Raw genomic sequence first — 27,355 nt, 5'->3', positions numbered from 1 at the left:
TAGTTGCAATTTATTTATTATATTCCACAATATTCAAATTAATATCCAGGTACACATTTACCGTTTTCGATGTATGGTTTCATGCAGCTGGCTCAAAATTTATCTGAGTCTTGCATACAGAGGCGCATTGTTGAGAAGTCTGAAATCTGTTGGCGTTACCTCCACAACCACTATATGAAAATCCTACACAGCGTCGATTGGTCAAATCAAAGTAGAAGCTGAAATTAAAAAAAATATATATTCAAAATCGTCATAACTTGTCATAAAGTACCTTTAATTAAAGTGAGACGTAAATTAGAGGTTTTGATGTATTTCGAACACATGGAAAATCAGCTTTCCGCCATTAAAAAATACGAACTTTTTTTATTTGATAATAAAAACAACAAATATCAGTAGTGAACTAATTTGGAACCCGAAACACCATTGACTAAACTTAGCTCGATAAAAAAACACAAAGTTCCGCAAAATTTTATTTTTTTATACGTTCACTCGATTGTTATTAGAGATACACTAGTGTTGTCGTCCACATACATACCCGGAATTAGACCCGCCGCGGTCCCGACCCGACACACGCCCGACCCGCACCCGCTCTCTGTGAGTTTCACGCTTTGAACATGTGCGATGATTGTCTCCGCGCCTATCTCACGCGCTTCAAAATCTACGCAACCACGATACCATTTCACCAAGCAAAAAGAACAATAAAGTAAGCTATCGAATATAATTATGATACATCACTGTAAAATAAGACAACATTGTACGATAACGATAAAAATACCCGAAGTTATGGGAAATGTCCGCTGGTCATACTGATTTTTTACCTGGGGTAGTATCCATCACAATAGCCGAAATCGGGTTGCAAACGGCAAAATACTGCTGGTGGCAGCTTAAGGTGCGTTATTGCGTGCTCTCCATCATCTGACAAATTACATTTATACCTTAATATCTACACATATAAGTCTTAAAATTGTAAAGTCGATCGTCTAGTTAGGTAATTTTAAATCTATAAATTAAGGAAATCTCTAAATATGGTAACAATTCGATTAATTTAATTGGTTAAATCGATAGACCTTCTTTTTGATATAATAAAGCCACGTATGATCATACGTCAAAAGTGCTTTTATCGCATGAAAATCACGAAACTAATACGAACTACATGAAACAAATTATTTTTATGTGATATATTTTAACTCTCCTCTGTAAGCATAAGAAAGTTTATCAACTATTTCGTTCTTAGAATAGTTAAACCTTTCTCCTGAAAAGTTGTAATTTTGCAGATGTGGCCTTATTACAACAAGGGTGAGAGATATTTACATGGCTTCAAATAGTGAGAGTCAGAATGGCGGATGTACCTTAACGGATCAAAGGTACACTCGCCGTATTGACTGTCAATTACAACAAAAAAATCTTTACAATAAAAAAACTTTTCCAATAAAACAAGGAAAAATACTGACATATGAAGAAGCTGTATGGTGGAATCTTTTAGCTAGTTACCCAAATAAAAGGCGAAAATTTATTTTTTAAAAATTACGAAAATATGCATAATTTTGATTTCGCTTTATCTTCGTTATGAGAGACGTACAAATTTTTTAAGAATAAGTACTGAATAGTACAATTTTGGTACATTTTTTTGGCACCAAAGATGTCAGGATTCGTTTAGATGCGCACGGCACTCTGAAATCTCCACATATTTTGTCTTATTTCTCAGAAACTAACCAGCAGATCGAGCTGGAGTTTCTTTTACTTCAGAGTACTATTAAGGTAAAAATTTTTGGAATAAGAAGTTTTTATAGTTATTATATTTAGTATTTATTAATACTGGTACCTAATCCGAGGTACACCCTTCCTAATGACAGTCAATATGGCGGGTGTACCTTTGATATTGCTAAAACTTCGTTCTGATGGAAGTACAAATTTTTTTGATACCCTTCAAACCCTTCTGACTCCCACATTCAAATAAAACAAATAGTGTTGCACCATAGGTGGTACCAAATCACAGCAGTCGCTACCAATCTCTTTGTATATATTTTGTGATATGGTCTTTTTAAGCTTAGTTTTGTATTTAAACGTAAAATTTAAATGTGATTGTTTTGGCGCCATTTCTTGATTTTTGTTTGCTGTTTTGCTTTGAAAGCTATACGTGTTTTCTAATAAATTAATAAGCTGTAAGTACATTTGCTTTGGCCTTGCGCACTAGTTGTTAACACCCACACTTTAACCCATTGATAGAGTCCGCTATATAGGTTCAATGTAGAAGAGAAGAGAAAAAAGAAAGTCTTAAAGTTTTACATTTAAGAATTAAAAATGAAATAAATCGTGTCCAGAAGGCTGGCAGTGTAGAAAACATTGATAACTAAGCTTATTCTGTAGTGGAAGTAGCTACCAGCCTTCTTTCTGGTCATCGGTGCTGTAACGCGGCGCACTAAAAGCCGCTTATCATGGAGTCCTGTGTATATCCCTCGGGGACACACACGGGACTCCGTAGGTTTCACTGCAAAAGATACTGGTTGGACCGACAGTTTATTGTTTCCAGTTTACAGCCATGTCATTTATGGGGTTGTATTTCCTACTGCATTTTTAACGCTAAAAAACTAGAATCCTATTTCTCTTAAACTCAGATTACAAAACAATAGGTAGATAGAGCGCGCCGAACACGAAAGTGAAGCTACCAAAGCAAATATAAATTCAAAAACTAATACAAACTCGCGTCAGTCCTAAGCTCAGCGTTGCATTGTTTGCATGTCACGAGTGATTAGTTTAAAAATGTTTTATGTTTCAAAATGCCGTCTTGTGTCTTTAAACATTGTTTCGAAAAACAAAAAAAAAATAAGATGAATATCTTTTCACATGGAACTATAGGTAATTTAACTGTTTTGTAATTTATTTACCCGATATTTTTTGAGATTCTCTCGGAACACAGAACCTCGACATAAATACGAATGTGTTGCCATGTAGTTTATATTGTTGTAGTGTATATGTTTGTTGTATGTAGTTTATATTGGAATGAGTTTCCTGAAATTAGGTAAATATGCATGGGAGCATCGAATAATTTATACATTTGTACAGAAATTAAATAATACATGCATATACACACAGAATGTCCAAATGCAGCGATCCAAAATTGTTTTTTAGGTAACTCAGATTTACCTAAATTATTCTCAAACCAATGTCTAATCACCGTAATTTTAACTACATAAAAGAAAATGTTCAAAACGAGCTAAAATTTTAGCCCTATCGATACAGAGAACTTTCATTGTTATGTGCACATGTCATAAACAGAGTGATTTTGTAAGAAAACGTGTCAATAAAAAAAAAATGATTATACTGCATTGCTAAAGATTGTTGAGGATGTAAGGAGGGGCATGGACTGTACTCTACTTACTGTGCTGGTCCTAATTGACTTCTCCAATGCTTTCAACGTCGTGGATCATGACTTTCTCCTTGCTACCTTAGACCACCTAAATATCTCTTCAATGGCAGCTCAATGGTTCTCTTCTTATCTCCGCGATCGCCAACAAGCGATTCGTATTGATCGCTCGTTCTCAGAATGGTGTAAGCTCACTTCCGGGGTACCTCAGGGCGAAATTCTCTCTCTTCTCTTGTTTTCTATTTTCATAAATCTGATTACGTCCAGCATCAAATGTTCTTACCACCTGTATGCCGACGACTTGCAGCTTTATACCGAGGTTAATGTCGGTGGCATAAGTGATGCGATTGTATTAATTAATGATGACCTTCATCGCGTCTCGGTTTGGTCCCAAAGGTTTGGTATCAATGTCAACCCTTCCAAGTGTCAAGCCATCATCCTTGGAAGCTCACGCCTTTTTTCGTCTTGTGATCTGTCGTGCGTGCCACCAATAATGTAAGAGAACGTAGTGATTCCTCTGTCAAATCAGGTAAAAAACCTGGGGCTTATTATTGACACAGGCCTTACGTGGGATTCCCAGGTGTCTGACGTTTGTCGTAGGGTTACAGATACACTAAGAGCTCTATACAGGTTTAAGAACTTTCTTCCAATTAAAGCCAAAACTCTCGTTGTTCAAGCTCTAGTGTTGCCTGTGATTGATTATGCTGACGTGTGTTACAGTAACATCTCTCAAGTCTTTTTGAATAGATCAGATCGTCTTCTTAACAACTGCATTAGGTTTATTTTTGGTCTGCGGAAGTATGACCATATATCTGCTTGTCGTCGTCAACTAAATTGGCTTCCCATCCGTGAACGCAGGTCCTTAAGAATTTTAACCACTCTTTTCTCCATCTTGTTCGACCCGGTTGCACCTGATTATCTTAAATGTTCATTTCAATTTCAAAACGCTCGACCGGGTTGCGAATTTCGATCTTCCCGTAGCCTTAAGCTTTCCATTCCTTCTCATCGCACTGATTTTTTGTCTAATTCTTTTACCCTTCATGCAATTCGTCTTTGGAACGCGCTCCCGCTCCATGTAAGACAAGCTCAGACCAAATTATCTTTCAAGCGCATGTTGCGCAAGCATCTGTTTGACAATAGTCAAAATTAAGACACTGTTTAATGTTGCTTTGGGTACATATATCATATTATTTATTATTATAATATATATATGTAAGTTTATTATGTATGTATAATAAGTATGTTTATTGTATATTATTTATTTATACCATACAAATTATCGATTAGTTTTCTAGTATTTCTATTTCTTCTTGTTTAAGTGTAGCACCAACCTATTGTGTTTTTTTTCTGTTTGGCCCAATGGTTGACTGGTAGAGAATGCCTTATGGCATTAAGTCCGCCATTTCGCTCATTTAGTGCAACATTGACTTAATTGCAATTTTGGCATAATTGAATTAAGACTTAATTAATTACATATTAACATCCTTTATCCAAATTTGCCAAAATTACAATTACATCAATGTAGCACCAAATAAGCGATTTGTACTTCAGTGTATTGTACAATAAAGTTTAAATAAATAAATAAATAAATAAATTATAATGTATGTACAGTCAAGAGCACGTCAAACTTGACACTTAAGACTTAAATGCAACTGTATGCCGCTTACGATAAGAACAGTCCAAAGTACAAAGTGTCAAGCTTGATGTGCTCTTGACTGTACATAACTTCACAGGTCCTAAAGAGTTTTATTGGTAACCAAACAATTTTTGTCAAATTAGAACATAATCGTCAATGGTATGGAATTGGTTACAAAGTTAATTTAATAAAAAAATTAATAGAAAAATATTTGTTGGTGAGATGATGAGAATGCTCGATGTATAGACGCAAAACGGTAGCATTATAAAAAATGTGTGCAAAATAAAGGTTAATAAGATATTGCGTAACTGTGATTGAAATAAATATTTTGAACTATCAAAATTTTCCAATTTAAAATCTCTTAATAAAATATTCTTTTTCTGATGTGTGATGTAAACCAAATATTAACAATTAAATATTAACTTATATTGCATATAATTTGCTTGATATTCTAATATCACTTTAGTACTTATATTGCAAAATAACATTTTTAGTTTGTAATAGTATTATAGAAAGCAACAGAAAGAAATACGGAAATTTTTTCGCAGCTTATGGCAATCTTACATATGTTGCGTGTAAGACACTGTAGAGTGCTCCTCCTATTTGTTACGCACACAATAAATGAAAAGTGGCTTCGCTTCGTTTGTTGCGTATGCTCTGTCTGCCTATTGTTTTGTAATCGGAACAAAATGGTAAGCTACATGCCTACATTTAAGGAGTAAAAAAATTAAAGCGAGATCGCCAAGTAAAAAATTAGAACTCCAGTTGTGAATATATGTGACCAGTAACAGGCAAACCAAGGAGCTGATGTAAAGGATATTGAAGATCTCGTTGCGTCAAGATGATTTATAGTTTACTGTAGAACATTAGCAATAGGTAGCTAGTTTACATGCTTAGTGCCGGTGATCGTTAACAGCAGTAGTTTCTTACTCTATCTGTGCCCAGCAATGGTCAAAACTACCAACGTGTCGGCAAAGTTTACCAGAAGCGGCGGTCAATAACCTGAACTATAGTCTGTTTCAATCCATTTTAAGACGAAAAGTAAACAAAACATCTTGGTTACAATTCTAAAGCAATCACTGAATAAATCGAATAAGTAACTATATATGAATAGTCTATATCTATGGTCGTATTCCAGAAATCTACTCAATGCTCAAGTCAGAACTTGAGTATGATTTAAGCACTAGACACCATACTCAAGTACTTGCCATTAGGTTTGCCATCAAGTCCTGACTTGAGCATTGATTAGAGTTCTGGAATACGACTCTAAGGGTCGAAAATATCTAATAATAACTAAAGTGCTTGACGGAAAAAACATTCGGTTCATTCAATTAAAGTTTTTGTAATTGATTAGTAAATCGAAAATTTCAATCGCAATTGAACGAGTGTCTAAGTATAAGCATTTGAAGGAGGATTTAAAATTAAGATTTCGAAACCTTTAAATAAATATGCTTTCATAGGATATGTAGGGAAAACCGCTAATATGACTCAATTAAACAAATCAATTCATTCAATTAATCGATTTTTTGTTGGCAGTAAAATTGGCCATTACTAAACCGTCTATGATCAGGTCAGTGACTTGCTTGTTTACCTTTTGTTTCGAATGGATTGAAACATTGTATACCAAAAATAACCTTTTATATCTTAAAGGCATATCATAAAGGCGTTCATTTTAGTTCTGAATAAAAATTCTATTATCAATGGTACTAGCCACTGAGCTAAAAAATTCATTAAAGTTGTGTACACAGAACTATAATGCATATTATATAGTACCGTACACAGAATTATAGAGAGTTTCAAGAACGTCGTATTTTTGCTATCTAAAAGGGGGCATTCATTATCCTGCATTGCACTCTGCCTTGCCGTCCGCCGCTAGTGCAGGATTATGAATGTAGTCGCGTTTGTTGTCACGAATAATAGGGTAGCCTGGTCTAAGATGACGCATCCGATAAGAGTACTGAATATAGATTGCCGAGAAGTTATTACAATACGCAGCTAAGTTCAGTGTCATTTTGTAGTGCTAGTAAGTAGAGTTTGTTGTGCGGAAAAATTATCAAAAATTATTGAAAACTAAGAAACTACCTAAGTCAACATTTTGATGTATTTGCATAAAACTTTTTGGTATTTTCAAATTGTTACTGAGACTAAATTAAGCATATTTTTTTAAAACTATATTTGTATGAAATCGCCCAAAAACTCGTCTAGAGGTCAAACTGCAAACGATTCTGGTCACTTGCAACATATGGGGTTGATAGCAGTTTTATTCTGAAATGGCTGAAGTGTGCAAGAGTACGCAATTTGACAGGTTGCAAGAGTACGCGCGTAGTCTCATACCATTTTTTTTAGAAAAGTGTACTTCTGAATAAAATTTCTGTCGCTACGCCTCGTTCTAAATGAACTGTAACCTTTTGTGGGAGTCTAGTATTTTTGAAGGCTTAACAGACCTGAGGCATGTGCTCCGAATATGTCTGAAATATCGGCTGCAAGAGCACCTGAAGCACCACCACCACCCTAACTGAGGTATGTCCGCGCCACAAGTAGACTCTTCTCAGCTCTCCATGAGCTAAGGCCCATGCATGCCGAGACAAAAAGGCACATTACCAGAAAGGTATGGAGGTGATTCGTGATTTCGATAAACGAAGCCCTTTCAAAAAAGGTGTTGCGTACTCTTGCCGACGCACATGCGTACTCTTATCCATAGCACAGTGTAAGAGTACGCAAAACCCACGTTGCACTTTTTTATAATTACAACCACACTGTTAAATATAACTACTTTTCACGCTAGTATGTAAGAGTCAGATAAGTAGACCATAAAATAAAACAATAGCTGATTTTCTAACACTTTTTGTTTTCATTCTACACGATCTCAAACCTTAAGCCTTAAGTGCGTCGTCTTAAACCAGGCTACCCTAATTGTTAACAAAATATATATTAAATATTGGTTATGTTTTTTATTTTATTTACTCGTACAAAAAGTATTGTCATGTATCATTACATAATTAGGTCTCAAAATCCCGTGATTAGGCCACTCAGTGGCCTAACACGGCACTCGACTTTAAGAATGCTCATTATGCAACGATTGCTAATGAAAATATTATTATGTTGAATGTATTCAATCAGCAAGGTACAACAAACATGTCAACATGTAAGAGGTTGAAGTCATATGTTGTCATGATGATAATTACATTACAATAAGCTTAAAATTAACGCATGTATTTATATTTTATTTCAGCTATGGACCCTGATCGTCAATCGTTAGAATTTCAAATTTTCAAAATCTCTTTTTTTTGTACAATAAAACTACTTGCAGACATTTTCATACAATAACAAGTTACAAAATCAATTTTGGCTAATTTTAATCTCGAGTAATTAAAATTACCTTTGTAAAATTGAATATATCATGACGTAGCTGCATCTAACAAACAATGAAAACATAATAATACTACCAACTGCTAGATGGGCTTTATAATCAATATCAGATATGAAGATAATAAGATAAATAATAAATAAATAAATAACGCACACACTCAACATAGGTAACCGAATAATAAGATAGGTAATCGAATAATAACAACAATAATAACAATAAACAAATAATTTGACGCAGACCGTGGTTAGTAAAGTTACCCTACGTTTAGCCAGGCAGTAAACAAATTACAAAGTTATCATTTTATTATGACATCCTTAAATAAATAGATACATAAGAAAAACACTTGAAAAAGCTTTTATTGTTAAAGGTAGTGAGTGCAGCACTACTCAGGAAATTACAACTAAACATGACAAAGCAGCGCAATAAAACGTAAATCCACTACTCGTTGTTCAGAGCCGTCAGCATTATAGAACACTAAGCTCTATCCCGTCCACCAACTAAAACGCGGCAAAGTGACAAATGGTCAAATAACCGTTTTAAATAGCAAAAAATAGAGCACAGAATTCTCTTTTAAAAACAGTTAAAATTAGTTAACGTGTACGACTTATCGGAACTTACCCTAACGATGCATATTGAAATATCTTTAAACAATTTCAATATTCTGAAAACAAGGTTATGATTTTTATTATATCTCAAAATATTATTTTATCACCTAGCCGCGTTTTAGTTTTAGGTAGGCATAAAATACTTATTTTTTTAGATGAAACACTGGGTTATATTGTAGTGTGGCTAGGGGCTGTGAAATTCAACGAACAAGTCCGCTGCTTCACATTTATTTTGTTACTTGGATTATTAGAAAAAATCTTGTAAAACTAAATGAACGGTTTAGATGAAACTTAGTCATACACAATCAGTAGTATTTATTTACATTGGATTGTGGATGTTGGAAGTAACTTGGTTACTCCAATGTACTTCATTTAATGAAAAGTGGATCAAATTGGAGTCATTGAGAATTTATTAAATTGGTCAATTACTAATTAGTTCCAATAATGTTTACCACTCAATGATCTTATATGCCGTTGTTACTACTTTTGAAAACATTACTGAACTCAATCAAATGTTAAGTGAATTGAAGTAATCACGGTTTTCCAAACTGCGAAACTAGTTAAATCTGCGAATATAACTAATTAGTAATTATTTTTTTAAATAACAGAATCTTATTGCTAGGGAACAACTAAACTTTTCCAAATTGGAGTTATCGGGCTTCTACCAAACACCAGAATGATCTTTGATCACCTTCTATAAATAAGATACACGCCTAGGTAAATAAATAGCCAAATCAAACAATAAAAATTTAAAAGGTTGAGGGAATGCCGCCTTGGAGCACACCATCGGTTAAATGATGCCAGGATAACGAGCCATCATTGATTTTCACACACTGATGGCAACTGTAGAGATAAGAAGATAACTAACTTATTTATAACAGGAAGGAAATATTAACCAGAATATTAAAGAAATCAACAAGAAAGTTAAATGTTTAGTCAACAGAGCTAAATGCGTTGCTGAAATCATGCTGAAATCCAACCAAGAAGTGGTAGTGACAATGTAACCCATGCAATCAACAGGGTACTAGTAAAAACATACTATTTTTTCTAAATCGCCTGAAAACTGTGTAGGGACACTTACAGACCTGTTTTACTTTTACAAGGTCCGTAAAATAAAGCGGATGTAAACAGCATTATAATTTACAGTATTTATGTTAAAAGCCTTTGATATTGGATAATGGATAGTGACTGATTCATATAAGGTTGTCTGTGTTTATTGTAACACTATTGCTTGTGTTTAATATACGTTTTATCTATCAATATCAATGTGTCCTTATATGTTTGAGTTGGGAGCTAAACTAAAAACATTAAAAGTTCTCTTTGCCATCTCCATTAGAGAAGTGAATTTTGGTTTAATAGTGTACCTACATACGTTACGTGTTAAATATATGTATTTTAATTATCAGAAGGAAATGAGAAAATATGTGTAGATTATGAAGACCGAAATAGAACCCAACGCGCTAAAATTTTCAAGACGATCCTCGACTTACTGGGGAACCGGTTCTTAGAATATCTAGTTTCTACTCGGTTCAGGTTTTCTTAATTTAATTACATAAACATTGTCTTGTCCTCAAAAACTCTGTATAATGTTGTAATGTATCATTCAATAAAATATTTCAAGACAAATAGCCCTGAAATGTTTTACGCTCGGCAAGGATTCTTGGGAATCCTTTTGTTGACGAAATTTCTTAAAGTTAATAAAATGTTAAAAATATTATACATAAATTAAATTTGTAATAATAATAAATATCTTTATTTATCGCCACAAAACAAAACAAAGGAACATTACAGTCATCGAGCCGGTTATATACTCGATGATTAAGTAGACAGTTAGACCCACAGATACATAGGCAAAGGTTTCAAACAACTCATAATACACCTCATCCGGGAGATGACATTCCATAGTACCATAGAATAATATAATAAGCGTTAGAATAAATGTTAAATCACAGTTTACCTTAGAGGATGGAAAAAAATAATAGTCTAAGCCGTTTATTTACTTTGTTGTGGCTTGTCATGACGGACTATGTACACTTACCTTTGCACATCGCAGTACAATCGGCAAGCGTATTGAAACTATTGTGGTTATGTTCACATGCTACACCTATTACTGCAGTCTTGCAACCATAGAGCTTAATGTCATAGTAAAAACTGAAACGCAAATAAAATAAAAATTAACTTTTTTTTATAATATCAAGTGACTGAAGCTACACGCTTGGCGAATACAGTTGCAGTGCCACTCAAAGCTTTAAATCGCGAACTTCTGAGGGGCACTGCCACTGCGCCTGTCAACTTGAGACAAGTTGACAAGTCCCACGTGCCTGAAATTTCACCAACACCCTAAGCGCCCAGTTACACGAGGCGAAAGTTTTCACGCGGCGCGTCGACCGCCCAGTTACCACGCCTTTAAGTACATTAATGGCGAATCTGTATTCTATTTATTGGGCAACAACATTTAAATTCCTCTCAATAATACAACTGAATAATCACATTCAAGCCAGGCCCGAAGCGCTCATTTAAGTTAAAACGTAAAGCTAAATAAATATAGCGTTTTTTGCCATGACAGTTAGACGCACGCAATCGCTGCGCGGCGAAAACGCAGAATCCGCTCGGGGTGAGCGCGATGACATTCGTGTCGAATAAATACGCCCTTACCCTTCAAAACCGGAAAACAATGCTCACATTACTGCTTGGCAGCAGAAATAGGTAAGGTGGCAGTACTTCTCTGGACGAACTCTTTCACAAGAAGCTCTGCTGCTACAAAACCTTTAGTAGGTACTTCTTACATCTGCGGGTAATAGGTCCCCGATTCTACGAACATCTACCCACAAACCTGAAAAGTGTTACACACGACGAACGTTTACATAGAGCGCACTACAATTTTCCGGAACTGGCCACTTCCTTACATAAACAATATTTAAAAAGTAATTACATAATTTGAAAATGGAACTCTTTGACTGTAGAATACAGTTTGTTTCATCTGACTGTCACTTGTTTTTACATTGTGGCGTCATTTTAGAAATTGGTTGCCTACATCACCATGGATTTAACTCGTGATAATTTTCGTAGTAGGTATAATTTTGTACGACTTTACTTAATTTAACAGCTCAGCGGAGCTTCGCTCGGTTTCAAACTGCTTTTGGCCATGAAGCACCATACAAGAAAACTATTTATAGCTGATTTGCAGAATACAAACACGGTCGTGTGAATCTCAGTGACGAATTTCGTGATGGTCACCCTAGACGGGCGACCTGCTGTGAACAACAAAAACATTGATGCTGTACGCCGTATGATCAAAACAGACAGGCATGTTACATACCATGAGATTCGGGCATCTTTAGGCATAGGCATGAGTCAAATACAATCAATACTACACAAACATTTGGGTATGAAAAAGATGTACTCTCGGTGGATCCCACACAATTTGACTGAGGCTCAAAATCGGATCGCGTCACTTGGTGCAATGCCATGCTTACCAGATTCGACGAAAGAGCGTCAAATTTGGAGTGGTAGTAACAGGTGACGAAACATGGATTTATAGTTACGATCCCAAAACGAAGCAGCAATCGAGCGTATGGGTAAAGACCCATACGCTCGATTGCTGCTCGAAAGCGAGATGAGCCGAAACCAACCGAAGTGGCGCGCGTGCAAAGTGCTCTAAGCGGATGATGGCTTCTTTTTTTAATAAAACTGGACACGTGGTTATTGTTGCTTTGCAGAACAGTTGTAGCGTGAATAGTGATTGGTACATGACCATTTGTTTGCCGAAAGTTATTGAAAAACTCCGCAAAAATAACCGTAAACGCCGTATCAGCTTGCACCACGATAATGCCAGTTCTCATACGGCCCGACAATCAAATGAATTTTTGAAGGTGAACAACGTTGACCTTATGAGCCATCACACGTACAAATTAAGAACCAGTTACGCGGTCAACGATTTTCATCACCTGAAGAAGCTGTCGAAGAGTATGAAAAATATGTTTCGGAGATTGTCACGGAGGAGGCGCATAAATGTTTTCAAAATTGGTTCATTTGTATAAAACTGTCCTTTAACTCACCATAGATTAGTATGGTATTTTAATGCACTTTTAAGCGTTAATGCACTTTTTCATTCGAATATATGAAAAAGTGCATTAACGCTAACGGAGAATATTTTGAGAAACAATAAAATCATTTCTGACCATTTGTAATATTTTTTCTTATTTACTCCGGAAACATAGTGCACCCCACGTAATACCCGGCTAAAACACCTTTTATAGGATAATGAATTCTACAGTGTCGATGAGTTTCTTTTGAAACGTTTCAATATATTTAGACAAGCAGAGTTATACTACTTTATTTTATATTCATCATTGTTGTTTGGGTCAGCGACGGTCATATTATCCCTTAACACTACGTATATCCCTTAACATAACATATTTTTTATTTTACTATTGTGACACTGATAATATGAAATAAATAATTCTATATAAATTCATGATTCATTATAAATTTTGACAAAACATTTTAGATAAGAACGGATAGGTACTTATCGCTTGTCTAGTTGAACTCACTATTTCTACCACAAAGTCCGGGGTGAGGCCCAGCAATTCATAGGAATTAAACACAATTCTGATTTTTTTATATTTACGCAAACACGATGAACTTCCACGTCATTTGCCTATTGGTACAACACCAGACGTGGCATCGTATAGCCATAGCAATAAAACAACAAAATTATTCAGTGTTTTCCGTTGATCAGATTGATAGACAGACTTTCATTAGAGAACCCATAGACCATGTTATACCGGTGACTTCTACAATTACTATGAAATGCAATTTTTTTTTTAAATATTTAATATATTTTTTTTAACAATTTAACTAACAATTTTCATTATCGTCAAAATGGAAATGGCCATTGCCCAGAAAACGCTCATTAACATTATGTTGTAGACTATTCTGTATACGTCTTAGATTTATCTCTCAATCCCTTTGTACTACTTGGGTTGGACTCGGAGGACTTGGTGTAGACTTATCATCCAACCTCAACTTTGGGCACAATATCGAGTGCTTGACGAAAACTGCTGTCAAAAAACTAGGTATACAAACAAGTTCAAGCAGTACTTCATACCTTTTTAAATTTCTATAAAGCACAAGTTCCACCGTTTACAGAAGAAGCGGAACACTTCGTGCGAATTCTTGTAGTATCCACATTATAGGAAGGAACCCCCTACATCTAATACCCCGATGCTGGAAAGGCGGAATTAAATCGTGCAATTCTCTGCAACTTCTATTATTTCCGAGTCGTGTAAAACGCACGCTTTTCAACTAAATCCAAGGTTACTAGCACAGACCACATAAATACTAGTAACAAACTGGGTAGTGGGCGGGCACGCGTTACCTAGCTTGTTATGAGCAGATGTTCCTATGAGCTTCAACTCACACTGGCGCAGAGTCAAAGCGTGCGTCGCGTCGCGTCCTGTTTTCCAGCTACAATGCCTGGCGAACCGCGACGACTTTCGCATTAGAGTCCCGGATCACAGTGTGGTCGGCGTCGTCGTCCGTGAGTGATTTCATTTCATCGGTAAGTACTTAAAACTCTGTATTTTCTAATATTTTGAACGATACAATACTGATATTTCGAAACAAAAATATTTTCTTGCAAACCGTTAATAACAATTTACATTGGTTGCTAGCCATTGCCGCCATCAAAAGAACAATTCGAATGACGCTCAATGAATTGCTTGCACTATCGACTTATTGCACTTGGTACTGAGTTCGCGCATTGTAATCAAATTATCGATATTTAGAAACTGTATTTAAAAACCCGGTTTTTGTTTAGTAAAACATTTTTTATTATAGCGGTGCGTAAACATAAATAATTGTTTACAGGTATTTAAAAGCTAAAAATTTTGATTACCATTTAGGTAATCAAAATTCTTAGTTTTGGTTTCGACATTCACAATAGCGCGGGTATTAAATTGCTACCTATAGTTAGTATAAATTAATTTAAGTTTATTTTATTAATTTTCAATTTAAGCAAAAACGATATGAAGTAAATATAGATAGGAGAGGTACAGTATCGATAATTTTACCATGCACGTAAGCTCGTGGTATATCAAATGAAGAATTTTTGGGAATTGGCTTTCCTTCGTCAACATGATTTCTATCTCCCTACTTGCTTATTATGCATCACCTTCACTAGTTTGAATTCTTAGTTTCATGCATGATACACATTTGCAGTTTTATTACTGATTTTTTTAGTTTCTCGCCGGTTCCTTTTTAAAGGAGAAATGGGCTGAAGCAACAGGCAGATAAAGCTGGGTACTGTAGACTTGGACGTAGCTCGTGTTGCGTAGCGAGAGGTACTTTTATAAATATATACTGGGATAATCTTCAAAACTTGCTTTATTGTACTTTTTTACATATTTTCTGACTCATCCGCTTAGAGGCACTTTGCACGCGCGCCACTTTGGATGGTTTCGGCTCATCTCGAAACATCTCATACGCTTGATTGCTGCTTTGTTTCGGCATCGTAACTATAAATCCATATTTCGTCACCCATTACTATGTTCCACACCAAATTTCCGCGCGCGATCCGTTTTTTGAGCCTCAGTCAAATTGTGTGAGATCCACCGAGAGCACAGCTTTTTCACACCCAAACGTTTGTGTAGTATTGATTGTATTTGACTCATGCCTATGCCTAAAGATGCCCGAATCTCAAGGTATGTAACATGCCTGTCTGTTTTGATCATACGGCGCACAGCATCGATGTTTTTGTTGATCACACACGAAACATCACGATATTAGTCACTGAGATTTTCACGACCGCGTTTGAATTCTGGTAACCAGCTATAAATAGTCATCTTGCATGGTGCTTCATCGCCAAAAGGAGTTTGAAGCCGAACGAAGCTTCGCTGAGCTGTTAAATTACATTTAAAGTCGTAGAAAATCATATTAAGAAAAATTTTCACGGTGATGGTGATCCATGATCCATGGTGATGTAGACAACCAATTTCTAAAATGACGAATGTAAAAACAAATGACACTCAGATGAAACAAACTGTATTCTACAGCCAAAGAGTTCGATTTTCAAATGTTGTAATTACTTTTTAAATTTTGTTTATGTAAGTGGCCAGTTCCGGAAACTTATAGTGCGCCCTATGTTAATATCCAATCAAAACTTTTACTCAATGCCCTATATGTAAGATTACGTTCACAAGTGTGTGCGTGTGGCGACACCGGTTTTCATAGTAATGTCACTTGATACCATTTCCACTCCTTTATTCCGTGGTTGCCAGTATGTATTTAGCAGAATCGTTTCATAGATGGCAGCAGCCGATCGAAGCCGCAAAATCGACCACTGCAGAAAAGTGGCTTGTTTGTCAGTTTTCTGTCGGATACATTTTGAAGAATGTGCATATGAAGTTTTCAGTTTGATTTCACCCCCAGCGTTTTACTTCCTCCTTCCTAATGCATACATATGTATTGTCATACGGCAAAGGAATGAACCACACAACCGGCGTCTATGTTTCCCGAAAAGTATAGTGGATAGGCATTTTTCAAATAACAGGTACCGTCGTATGTCACATTATCGCTTATCATCAGGGCACCAAGTCAGCTAATTTTCTTGAAACCAGTGTTCATTGTAATTCCATTGAGACTCCACTGAGATTATGTTATGATAATATTTATTTTTCTGCTAAAATCTAGTTACAATGGCAGTAGAGTCTAAATAGAGAAATCTAAGGATCGATGTTGCCTTAGTAATAAATTTTTATCTCGTTAATTCACCAAATTAGTCTTCAAATATAATTATATGGAATATTAATACACCAAGCCATCGACATGCCACCGACTCGCCTCGCTCTTTAAGAGCAGAATATAAATAAATAGCCACTGACAGGCCACTATTCTCAACTGTCACCAGAATACCAAACGTACAAACCCATACCTAAAATCCTACCATTGACACAATTGAGATGATTTAAAGATTGTGAAACCAACCAAAATTGTGAAACCAGAAACCGCACTAAAGTGCGTTCGACGTAACTATTGATGAAAATGTTATCTTACGTGTAACGATAACCTTTCTCGCCACAATTCCATCCATTGGGTTGGATCTTGCAAAGAACCTCCCAATTCATGTCTTTGTAATCGTAGGTTGAATTATCTATTGAGTAAAACAAGACAATTCAGTAACAAAAAAATAAATAATTGTAGACTGGTCTTATAAATAATTTCCTTTTTTTTTTGCTATTTGGAAACACAAAGTACACAGAAAAATATAGTACTTTTAATATTTTTCAGATTTTCTCTTAAAAAAATTGATGTGAGTTCCAGGCCTTATATCGAAAAAACGCGTAAAAAATTTTAATTGTCAAAGGAACTAATATTTTGAAACTCAAAATTTACACTGTACGGGTACTTTCTACTATTTTTAAAATTTAAATATTCTTAGTATGTATAATTATCGTAGTAGTACTTGAAGCAAATTACCCCCTTCGAGCATGTAATTGATCATACCACCGCGAAGTGATTCTTTTGTAGTTGTTTCAACACATTTTCCATATTCGTTGCATTCTGAAAAACCATAACATAATTAGGAAATCTATGTCATTAGTATAATATACACTGTCGAAATAAAAAACAAAACCGCACCACAACACCACTGAGCAGCCAAAGGCAAACTAACCAAAAGGTACCTAATAGTTTGCCACCCTGTCTAGTCTGTGGACAGATAAACCCTTAGTGGTTTTTGAGCTACAGCTGCTTGTAATATGTTTAAGTTTTTGTAAAAGTATTAAATAAATAAAAAAAAAAAAAAAAAACCCTGTTAGGGATTCTGCTCGAGATTTTTCAACTCGTGAAGTCTCGAGAAATGTGGCCAACTTCGAGACAAGAAAAATATCCTCGGAAACTCATCTCAAGTCTCTTCACGAGTCTCTTCTCGAATCATCTTTTTTAATCACTGAAAAATTTACTTAAGAGGTTACGCGATTGTTTCTGATCATTCTTAGGGTCGCTTCAAATCGCCGCAGCAAGGCAACGCAATGCATTAAAACGAGCAATGTAATATAAGTATTATCTTCTTCGAGATAAGGTTACATTTTTTAAAACAAAAAATTTAAAAAAAGATATAACAAGCGGCGGTGGGCGCACCTTATAACATGCAGTACAGTAAACAAAATATTCTCTACTAAATAATAAGTGTACATTTCTTAGTAGCACTAGAGGTCATTGTTCGTCCAGGGAAGTACTGCCACCTTTACTATTTCTGGCGCCAAGCAGTAATGTGAGCATTACTGCGATCCGGTTTTGAAGGGTAAGGGTGCTGGTGAAATTAACGGCACATGGGCCCTGTCAACTTATGTCTCAGGGTGATGGGCGCAGTGGCAGTGCGCCTCAGATCTTTGCGATTTAGCGTGTAGCTTACCATCAGACCCCTCACTAGATATTATTTAAAAAAATCCTGTTACCGGGCGTCACTCGTCGCATCCTATCGCCGGCAGCTTTTCAACAATAAGGCATATTTGATTGAAAGGCAGACTTTGGACATAGCAATGCAATATAGAACTTTATGTCAACTATATAAACTAAATATTTCATCTCAAGGGAATTTGATTTATGAAAATATGGTCGTTTTAAAGAAATTTGTAGATTTCATACGAATCAGAGTACAAATAAGCCAACCTCGGTAGCCCAACGGTATGCACTGTGGGCACTGGATTAAAAGATTCCGCGAATGTAATGAAAATGGAATTCACTCTGAGGCACTACTCGGAACACCCGGACCAGAACTTATTTAGAAAAGTTCAATAAAGTAAATTGTGTTTTTATTTATATTTATATACGATTTTATTTAAATGTCTAGGACAACTCGAGAAATCGGGTACGAGAATTTTCGAAATTACTGGGTGTACCCAGTACTTATTTACAAATATGTACAATATACTCCATCAATTTAAACACGTCCGACTGCTATAAATGAGTCTGCTATACAAGACCCTTAGTGGTCAAATACAATTTAAAAAGCAAACAATGTTCAGGTGAATGATACAGTAAATAGTTTATCTATAGTAGCAGTAGAGCTCCTTGTGAACAAGTTAATCCAAAGAAGCACTGTCACCTTATCTATTTTTTTCGCCAAGAAGTAATATGAGCGTTATTGCGTTCCGGTTTTGAAGGGTAAGGGTGCTGACGTAATTACAGGCAAATGGGACTTGTCAACTTAATGTCTCAGTACTCCTCAGATCTTTGCGATTTAAAGCTCTGAGTGGCACTGCAACTGCTATGAACATGCATGTCGCTTACTTGGTATCAAAAAAAATCTTAGGTAGGTACCTACTACTTGGGACATATACGTATTTCTATGTACTTGTTTTGTGTACTATGTATCCGCAACTCGACGTCAAGGCGCATATTTTGCGTGAATTTTAACAGTCTTAAGCTAAGCTGTAAGGTATTTTCGGTGTATCTATCAATTACTGTAAACCCTGTATACTTTGGGACTAAATAAACCGCCTCAAAGGTGTGGAATGATCTTTCCCCGCCTGTGCGAGATTGTCATATTTTGTCATTACGTACTTTCCGTAAGAAATGTTTTAATTGGTTATTGTCCAGGCAAACTTTGGAGGTAGGCACTGTAATGTAGTTGTGTGTGGATAGTAGTATCAGAGAACAAAAAGTAAAGAGAACGGACACTCTCCCCCTCCCTAGCTTTAGATACCGCACCACGCCCCGCGCATTACCGGTCAACAAGGCTGCCGGCGAGCCGTTTTCGCGCGAAGACGGCTTTGATATTTGAATATAGTTTTCATTTATTCAATACGAAACCTGTACGTTAATATAAAACATCATTTTACGTTACAATTTATAATGGTAGTGAATTATGCTATGTACGGCTGTTTATCATCTCGTAGTATTTCGTTCTATTAAAGTTCTTCTTCAAAATTTTATTGCCTGGCTGAAGCCATGTGGGCATCGATTCTCCGAATGTTGACCTGCGAGAATCGGTAAACATGCTATCGTGTGGAATCTCGTGTGTTGACGTACATAGTAACGATCTTATGGAGTGAGAGCTTGTATGAGTACAGACTCCCACATCGTAATCGGTCGCTCGTTATCACGGAGTGCCCGTTGTATGGCTTGCCAGAGAGTCCCGTTGAAGCGTTCTACCTGACCGCTCCCACGTGGATTATAGGAAGCGAGATGGCTCAGTACTACTCCTTTGCTATTAAGGAACTCTCTTAGTTCTGAAGACACGAATGACGATCCGTGGTCAAAATATATCGGTCAAGCATTTAATAATCGTTTTTGTACTCATATCAGGACAAGCATAAGCAAAAGGAAATCTAGAATATTCATCAATAATCGTCAACAAATACTTATTATTAGTAGTTGTTGGTATAGGTCCTTTGGAATCCAATGTCAGTCTTTCAAAAAGAGCCGAGGATTTTATCAGATTTCCAGAACATTTTAAGAATCTAGGCTTTATTTCCGAACAAAATCGACAGCTTGATACAACTTTCTTTATCTCTTCAATAGAGTATGGTAAGTTCTTTTGTCTGACTAGGTGTGTAAGGCGAGTAACGCCCGAATGAGACCGATGTAACGTGACGAGCTTATCTGTTGTGATTGCACCACAAATTTGTCGCGATAGCATATCAACAACGACGTTATCCTTGCCAGAACGATATCGCACATCATAATTATAACTAGATAGCTCTAGTCTCCATCTTTGAATTTTATCGTTATTTATTTTATCCGCGTGGTTTTGCAACATAAATGCAACTGATTTTTGATAAGTTATAAGATAATCTCAGTACAGAGTACTAAAAATACCGACCTCAAAAGTACGTGGAATTATTTCTATCGTGGAATTATTATATCTATTTGTCAAGTTTTTTTGAAATCTGTTACCGTAAAGTGCGCAAACCCGGATTCATCCCCTAGTTCGGGACTATACGGGGAGATAATAAAAATCGGTTCTCACTACCCAAAGTATATAGAGAGAAAAACGCCTTGATAAAGAATAGCAAAATCAACCATTAAAATAATTGCTCATGATACTAAAATGTAGGCGCTGTTTATAAAAATGAATCTTCATGCGTGAACAGCACCCTTAGAGGTGGATGATTTTCTTCAAAATTAAATGGGAACGCTTTGGAGGTACCCTCTTTACAACAAAAAAAGAATCATGAAAATTGGTTCACAAATACCGGAGTTATCGCGCAACATATATAAAAAGAACATACAGTCAAATTGAGAACCTCCTCCTTTTTTTGAAGTCTGTTAATTAAATCTACGACCAAGGAGATAATGCCTCCACTTTTTCAAGCTCTCAACTATTGCACAAGCCTCCTATTCTATAATTGAGTATTTCTTTTTACAGTCACTGAGTGTTCTAGAGAATAATGCAATAAGCCTCCCATTTTGAGTAAGAGACGCAGCAATAGATAAGTCTGAAGCATTAGTTTCAACAGTGAAAGGTTCTTTCGGATCAATAGCTGAAAGAGATGCCTTAGATATAATAATTATCAACTCATCAAAAGCGTTCTTTTGTATGTAACTCAACGGGAACTGTTCTACGAGGGTATGCATCTATGTATGTGAATTTATTGATTGTTTGCGAATAATCTATTTATTTGCTTCTTGTGATGCGTTCCAGAGGTTACCAGAGTCTTGGCCCGCCATGATGGTGTACTTTCTTCTATTATTCCTTCAGAGAGGAGATTTAGAATTTCAAATTCTATGAACACCAAATCGTCAGTGGAGTGCCTTCTTGATTTTACAGCTATAGGTGTACAAATAAGGCTTAGGTGCGGAAAGAGGTGTACTGGTTACATATTTTCATTTCTTTTAATGCAGATATAGGCAAAGAGGGTTTGGGTGCATCTAATTTAATTTCTAATGAGAACCATTGCCCCATGATGTCGTGTCCCATTATAACATCAGAACATAAATTCTCCATGACGCGAAGTAGCGTATTTAGATTTACATTTCCTTTTAACTGTATAGACGCATAACTGGCGGATGTTTTCTGAGATTTTAATAATTGAGAGGCCATTGATACGTTGTTTTCATGAACGTGTTGGAATATTGTACCTTTGTACAACTTTTTCATCAATAAAACTTGCTGTACTCCCAGTGTCGATTAGAGCTTTGACATTTATCCCATTTAGTTTTATTGGGATTACACATCTGTTCAAGCCAACTGTAGCTATAATAAACTAGACGAAATCGAATCTTCCTCTTCTGCATTTGCAGTAAATGCTGAAGTTTGACTCTGACATGATTTAACGAAGTGCCCGCGTTTCCTACACTTTAAACACGTGCTGTTAGCGGCTGGGCAAAACCGACGTTGAGACGTCTAAGATTTCCGCAGTAGTAATATTTCTCAGCTAGATTATCTCATGTATATTATTGATAAAAATAAAGCCTTATTTTTATTTACGCTAATGCTCGCAACGGCAACATGAGATGAAGCATCAGCATGAGATGGAACATTAAAACTTTCAGATTGAATCACCGCGGACTCTAAAGCGCGCGCTTTGTTCTGAGCTTCATCCAGTGTTAATGTTAGGTTTTCTAATAGTCGCTGACGTATTTGCGGTGATCTTAAACCAGCTATGAATGCTCCGTGAATCAAGTCAGTCATTCATTCTCTGGAGTAGTGACTAACGGCTTTGAAATCACAGTATTTGACTACCGAGTTTTAAAGCTTGTACATATTGATCTATAGACTCACCAAGTTGTTAAGTACAAGTAGTCAGTTTGTGTCTCGCGAAAATAATACTTTTTGGTTTCACGGAGATACCTTCTAGCGTTGTAATAGCGCACAAATAGGTTTCACAAGAAGTTATCATTTCATAAATTGTGGGTGATACTTAATTGATCAGAAGTTTAAGCTTTACACTTTCCCTAGTTGGTCTTGATTCCTGAAGAAAATTTTCAAATGTTTTTCTCCAATGCAGCCATTGTTGTTGATATGAAACGTTCGACGTCGAATCGATTTCTAATCGATCGGGTTTTAAATATTTATACATTTCGTTCATTCTCAATTTTAATTCAGTAAATTGAAATGAGAGAGTGCCTGTGAAATATGTAAATAGGCTTCTTCTTCTTCTTTTAAATGTTATGGCTCCATCGAAATAATCAATGATTTTGCCAATGTCAAGTTAAAATAACTATGTACGGTAGTTTAATATTATTACAAAAATTATACAAAAAAATGGCGATTTCGCCAATGTCCTGTGACAATTTCAATTTTAACTATCCGTAAATAGGCTTCCTGAATTAAAAATTACACGCACATTTTCTACAATGTTGACACTGACAATAAACCATGATGTTTCACCACATACAGCTAGTTGAATTCAACGATATCTGTGTCTTTGGTTGAACCCTTGACAAATCAATCATTTATTTTTGTCACGTCATTTAGTCTGTTAAGAAGTAAAATGACAGTCAATCAATCAATCAACCAATCACTCAATTTATTTATCGGCTCTTACAAAGTAAAAATAGTTATACGTGTTTGTTATAATTATTAATACAAAGATCGAACACTCAGAAAAAATTCCTTCGATCCGGTCGGATTCGAACCGACGTCTTCTTGCATACCGTGCCAGACGCTATACCAACTAAGCCACGGAACGACGGACCTCACGAATTTTTCTATGTGCTTGCGTCGTGTCTTTGTACTTGGTCTTTCAACGACTTTTTTGTCGTAGCGCCATCTATGAGAAATCTATTACAGATTTATCACCCAGTTAGTACCTTTACAGCTACCAGTCCTGGCGAGAGATGTCGCTATTCACTGTATTAATTAAATTTTTATTGAATTGATATTCAATTATTTTTTGTGAAATTACTCCACTAGTTTGTTGTAATTATTAATACAAAGATCGAACTCATCAAAGAATAGAATCCGTCCGGATCGAAGGATTTTTTTCTGAGTGTTTTTTGTGAGTGTTCGATCTTTGTATTAATAATTATAACAAACTAGTGGAGTAATTTCACAAAAAATAATTGAATATCAATTCAATAAAAATTTAATTAGTTATACGTGATTAGTTAAATTATATGATTCAATGTTTTTCTGAAAAAGTAGTAAGTTTTAGGTATATTTGCCTTTAACTGGAATTTAGGATAACTCCGCCGCTGCAAGGATAACCGCCACTACGAAAAAGCTTCGATTCTGTACAATACTGGGCTGTATTTGATTCCCTTCAGCGATGCAGAATAGACTGTAGGTATATTGCCCTATTAGTTTAGTTTAGTGTATTTCTCTCAACATGACAAATTTCATACAAATACATGTAATTAATAAAAAAATTACATGTAATTTTATACTACTCTTCGAAAAATGAACGTCAGTTTACAAAATAATGAAGAAATAATTATATAATAGTGGGTCATAAGTACACAATAGTGTACATATACAAAATTAACATGATTAATTAAACTAATAAATAACTGAATGAAACGAACAATGTCAAGTGTATACATGAAATGGCAATATGGATTCTTAATAACTAATAAATGTATATTACAGTATAATGATACGATGAATGTCAAATTCATTAATAAATATAATAATGTAATTATTTATTATGTACTTTGAGTGTACTCTGTTACTGAGTAAAGGGACTTTTCCAGTAAAAGGTTCTTCAGTCTGCACCTGAACGTTTCCTCACAACATTCGTTTTTTAGTTCGGCAGGTAGATGTTCATAGTAGGTCGGCCTATAACCCGCGGATTTTTGTCGTGAAGTGCAGTGCGACGCGGTACTGCTCGGAATTGTCCCGCACGACTGAGGCACCCACCTATCACTTCCACTCGCCCAAACTGTGCTAAGTGTTTCCGCGTGAACATAATGACCTCAAAAACATATTGTGAGTAGTGGGTCATTATTCGGTGTACATCAAACAGCGCCTTGCAGGATTGCCTCTAGGTTATGCCAACCATAGTTCGTAACGATCGTTTTTGTAGAAGCATTATCCTATCAGCGTCTGTCCCATAGAATAACACCCACAATTGCCCCACAGAATAACACCATAAGTCATAGTTGAGTGGAAGTGTGCAAAGTACACCTGCCTCAACGCATTACGAGACACCAACAGTTTTAGTTTACGCAGAGCAAACACCGCACCACTCAGCTTATCACATAGTGAGTCTACGTGTTGTTTCCAATTCAAGGTAGGTTCCAACGTAAAACCCAAGAATTTGCATTTGTCACTCATCGGAATAGGAAACTGGATACTCACATTCGGAACGCGCCTACCAGAGCATAAGAGCATAGCATTTGATTTGTTAACGTTGAGAAACAAACCATTTCCTGAAAACCATCTTTCTAGTTGTTCGCCTACTGTAGTGATTTTTTATTGAGTTGCTCGTATGTGCGCGCACTGACTACTACTGTTGTGTCATCAGCATACAGATATATTTGACCTTCCGATACGGCAGATGGTAGGTCATTTATAAAGGTCATAAAAAGGGTATTCCCTAGCGCAAATCAAATCCTTGTGGAATCCCAACCGTCACGCTACCAGACTCCGACCTCAGCCTTTTTCCACCCGACATTACTTCAACCGTTTGTGTTCGGTTTTCTAAAAACGATCGCAGTAGGTCACTACCACGTTCTCGTAGACCGTAGCACATTATCTTTTTTTATGACTAGGTCATGACTTATGACGTCAAAAGCTTTGGACAAGTCGCAGAATATGCCATATTATTTTACACTTGCCATCGATGCCTGTGGTTATACAGTCAATTATTTTACATGCTGCTGTTGTAGTGGACATGTGTTGTCGGTATGCGAATTGTCTGTCGGTCAGTAAAGTATTGGTTTCAAGGTGGTGCATTAAGTGCTGTGACAAAATCGATTCTATGATTTTGGAGATGTTAGGTACTATCGATATTGGCCTACAGTTGTCGATCGATGTTTTGGCACCCTTACTTTTATACACTGGGCACTGTCTTGTATACTTAAGCACGTCGGGATAGACAGCATTGGCAAACATCTCGTCGTTCTCGTCATCATTAATTATCATCGCTTAAAATGTAGTATATAATATGTAGTGTATCCTGTATAACACGGAGGTAATAGGATAATTCCGGTTCAGAGATTCCCAAATAAATAAATACAACAAAGAAACAAAAATAACAAACGCTACTCCTTTAGAATATTATTTATCTACAGCTGATTACATTATTTACTTGAATAGTCATACCATTTACATTGGCCGCTATAGAGGGCGTCGTTTTTACTTTGTGGTGTTTTACCAATGGCTGTATACATTCTCCTAAAATATTTTTCAAACATTCTGAAAATTAAAAAATAACATTGTAGGCATATTATCTCCACCACGGAAGAAATTTACGTGGTATGTGACCTCCACCATCACTTTTCTTGTTTGCTATCTTGAACGCGGCCTTAGGTCCACACCGCGAATTTTAGCCTAAGTTGTAAGTTTAAAATCAATGGTCAATAATTCAATATTTATTTTATGATTGTTTGTTTTTTCTAGTCATGATATTCATACTTTTTTTGTGAAAATATTCCACTAGTTTATTGTCAACACAAAGATCGAACAAACATTAAAGAAAATTCCTTCGATACGGCCGGACTCGAACCAGCGACTTCGCTATACCGTGGCTATCGCTCTCCCAACAAGGCAAATAATGTATTATTATTTTTTAATTTTCGAATAGTGCATTTTTAATTACATAAAGTGCTTAGATTCGATGTACATCATATACAACAGTTACCTTTTATAACGCTGCTTTTGACAATGTTTGAAATAGAAATAATAAAAACAAACAGAATTAAAGAACCTTTCATTGCAGATCCTCAGGTGAGTTCCATAATATTATATGTAAGCACCTATTACACAAATATCGTTCCAGTGCTTTGTTATTGCAGAACATAAAATTGAGTTTTATAGCATTGAATCAAATTTTAAAATTTAATATCAATAAACGTGAAGGAATATTTCATTCGAATTCTATATAAAAACATATTGGCAAAAAGGATTTATTTGGACGATATTACTACTATTCGGCTGTATAGACATTACAAGTGATTAACAAAAAAATGATCACTGCTTTATAATTGTAGTATGAAGTTTATTGAGCATCACAATGTTACCATACCGGACTGCCACGCAGAGGTCTCAGGTTCGATTCCCTTGCCGGAAGAAATATTTGTATGACCTACATTATTTTTCTCGTGAATTTGGGTGTAATTTGTGGTGGTCTATGTTTGTGTACATGGCTCCCGTGACTCATGGTTTCCCTAGTGCGGGGCTATGTTGAGTGTGCGCGTTATTATTATTATTAATTATCTAAAATAGATAATAATAATAATAGTAAGTAATAATAATAGGCCTTGGGCCT

General features: G+C 35.9%; 1 protein-coding gene across 1 annotated transcript; it reads right to left on the bottom strand.

The window, feature by feature from the left end:
• On the bottom strand, nucleotides 1–26,845 carry LOC113225741 (tissue factor pathway inhibitor-like). Its single transcript, XM_026458145.1, has 7 exons — nucleotides 26,729–26,845; nucleotides 26,191–26,283; nucleotides 17,454–17,537; nucleotides 17,031–17,127; nucleotides 11,014–11,126; nucleotides 819–915; nucleotides 1–218 (listed from the first exon to the last, which is right to left on the bottom strand). Exons 1-7 carry the CDS (start codon nucleotides 26,799–26,801, stop codon nucleotides 80–82), a joined length of 696 nt encoding a protein of 231 aa, XP_026313930.1. The 5' UTR covers nucleotides 26,802–26,845; the 3' UTR covers nucleotides 1–79.
• Between the last annotated feature and the right edge of the window lie 510 nt (nucleotides 26,846–27,355).

Source organism: Hyposmocoma kahamanoa, unplaced genomic scaffold (genome assembly GCF_003589595.1).
Source record: "Hyposmocoma kahamanoa isolate Upper Pololo Valley unplaced genomic scaffold, ASM358959v1 100021, whole genome shotgun sequence".
NCBI classification, from domain to species: domain Eukaryota; kingdom Metazoa; phylum Arthropoda; class Insecta; order Lepidoptera; family Cosmopterigidae; genus Hyposmocoma; species Hyposmocoma kahamanoa.
The sequence above is the reverse complement of the archived record's forward strand: the minus strand, read 5'-3'. Positions and strand labels throughout refer to the sequence as shown.

What these genes read in the sequence shown, in the direction of transcription:
- LOC113225741 (XM_026458145.1), bottom strand. Translation starts at nt 26,801, where the DNA reads ATGAAAGGTTCTTTAATTCTGTTTGTTTTTATTATTTCTATTTCAAAC. An exon ending in TATAGCGGCCAATGTAAATG is followed by an intron (nt 17,538 to 26,190) that starts GTATGACTATTC and finishes ATGGTTTTTCAG; the next exon opens with AATGCAACGAATATGGAAAA. An exon ending in CAATTACATGCTCGAAGGGG is followed by an intron (nt 17,128 to 17,453) that starts GTAATTTGCTTC and finishes TTTACTCAATAG; the next exon opens with ATAATTCAACCTACGATTAC.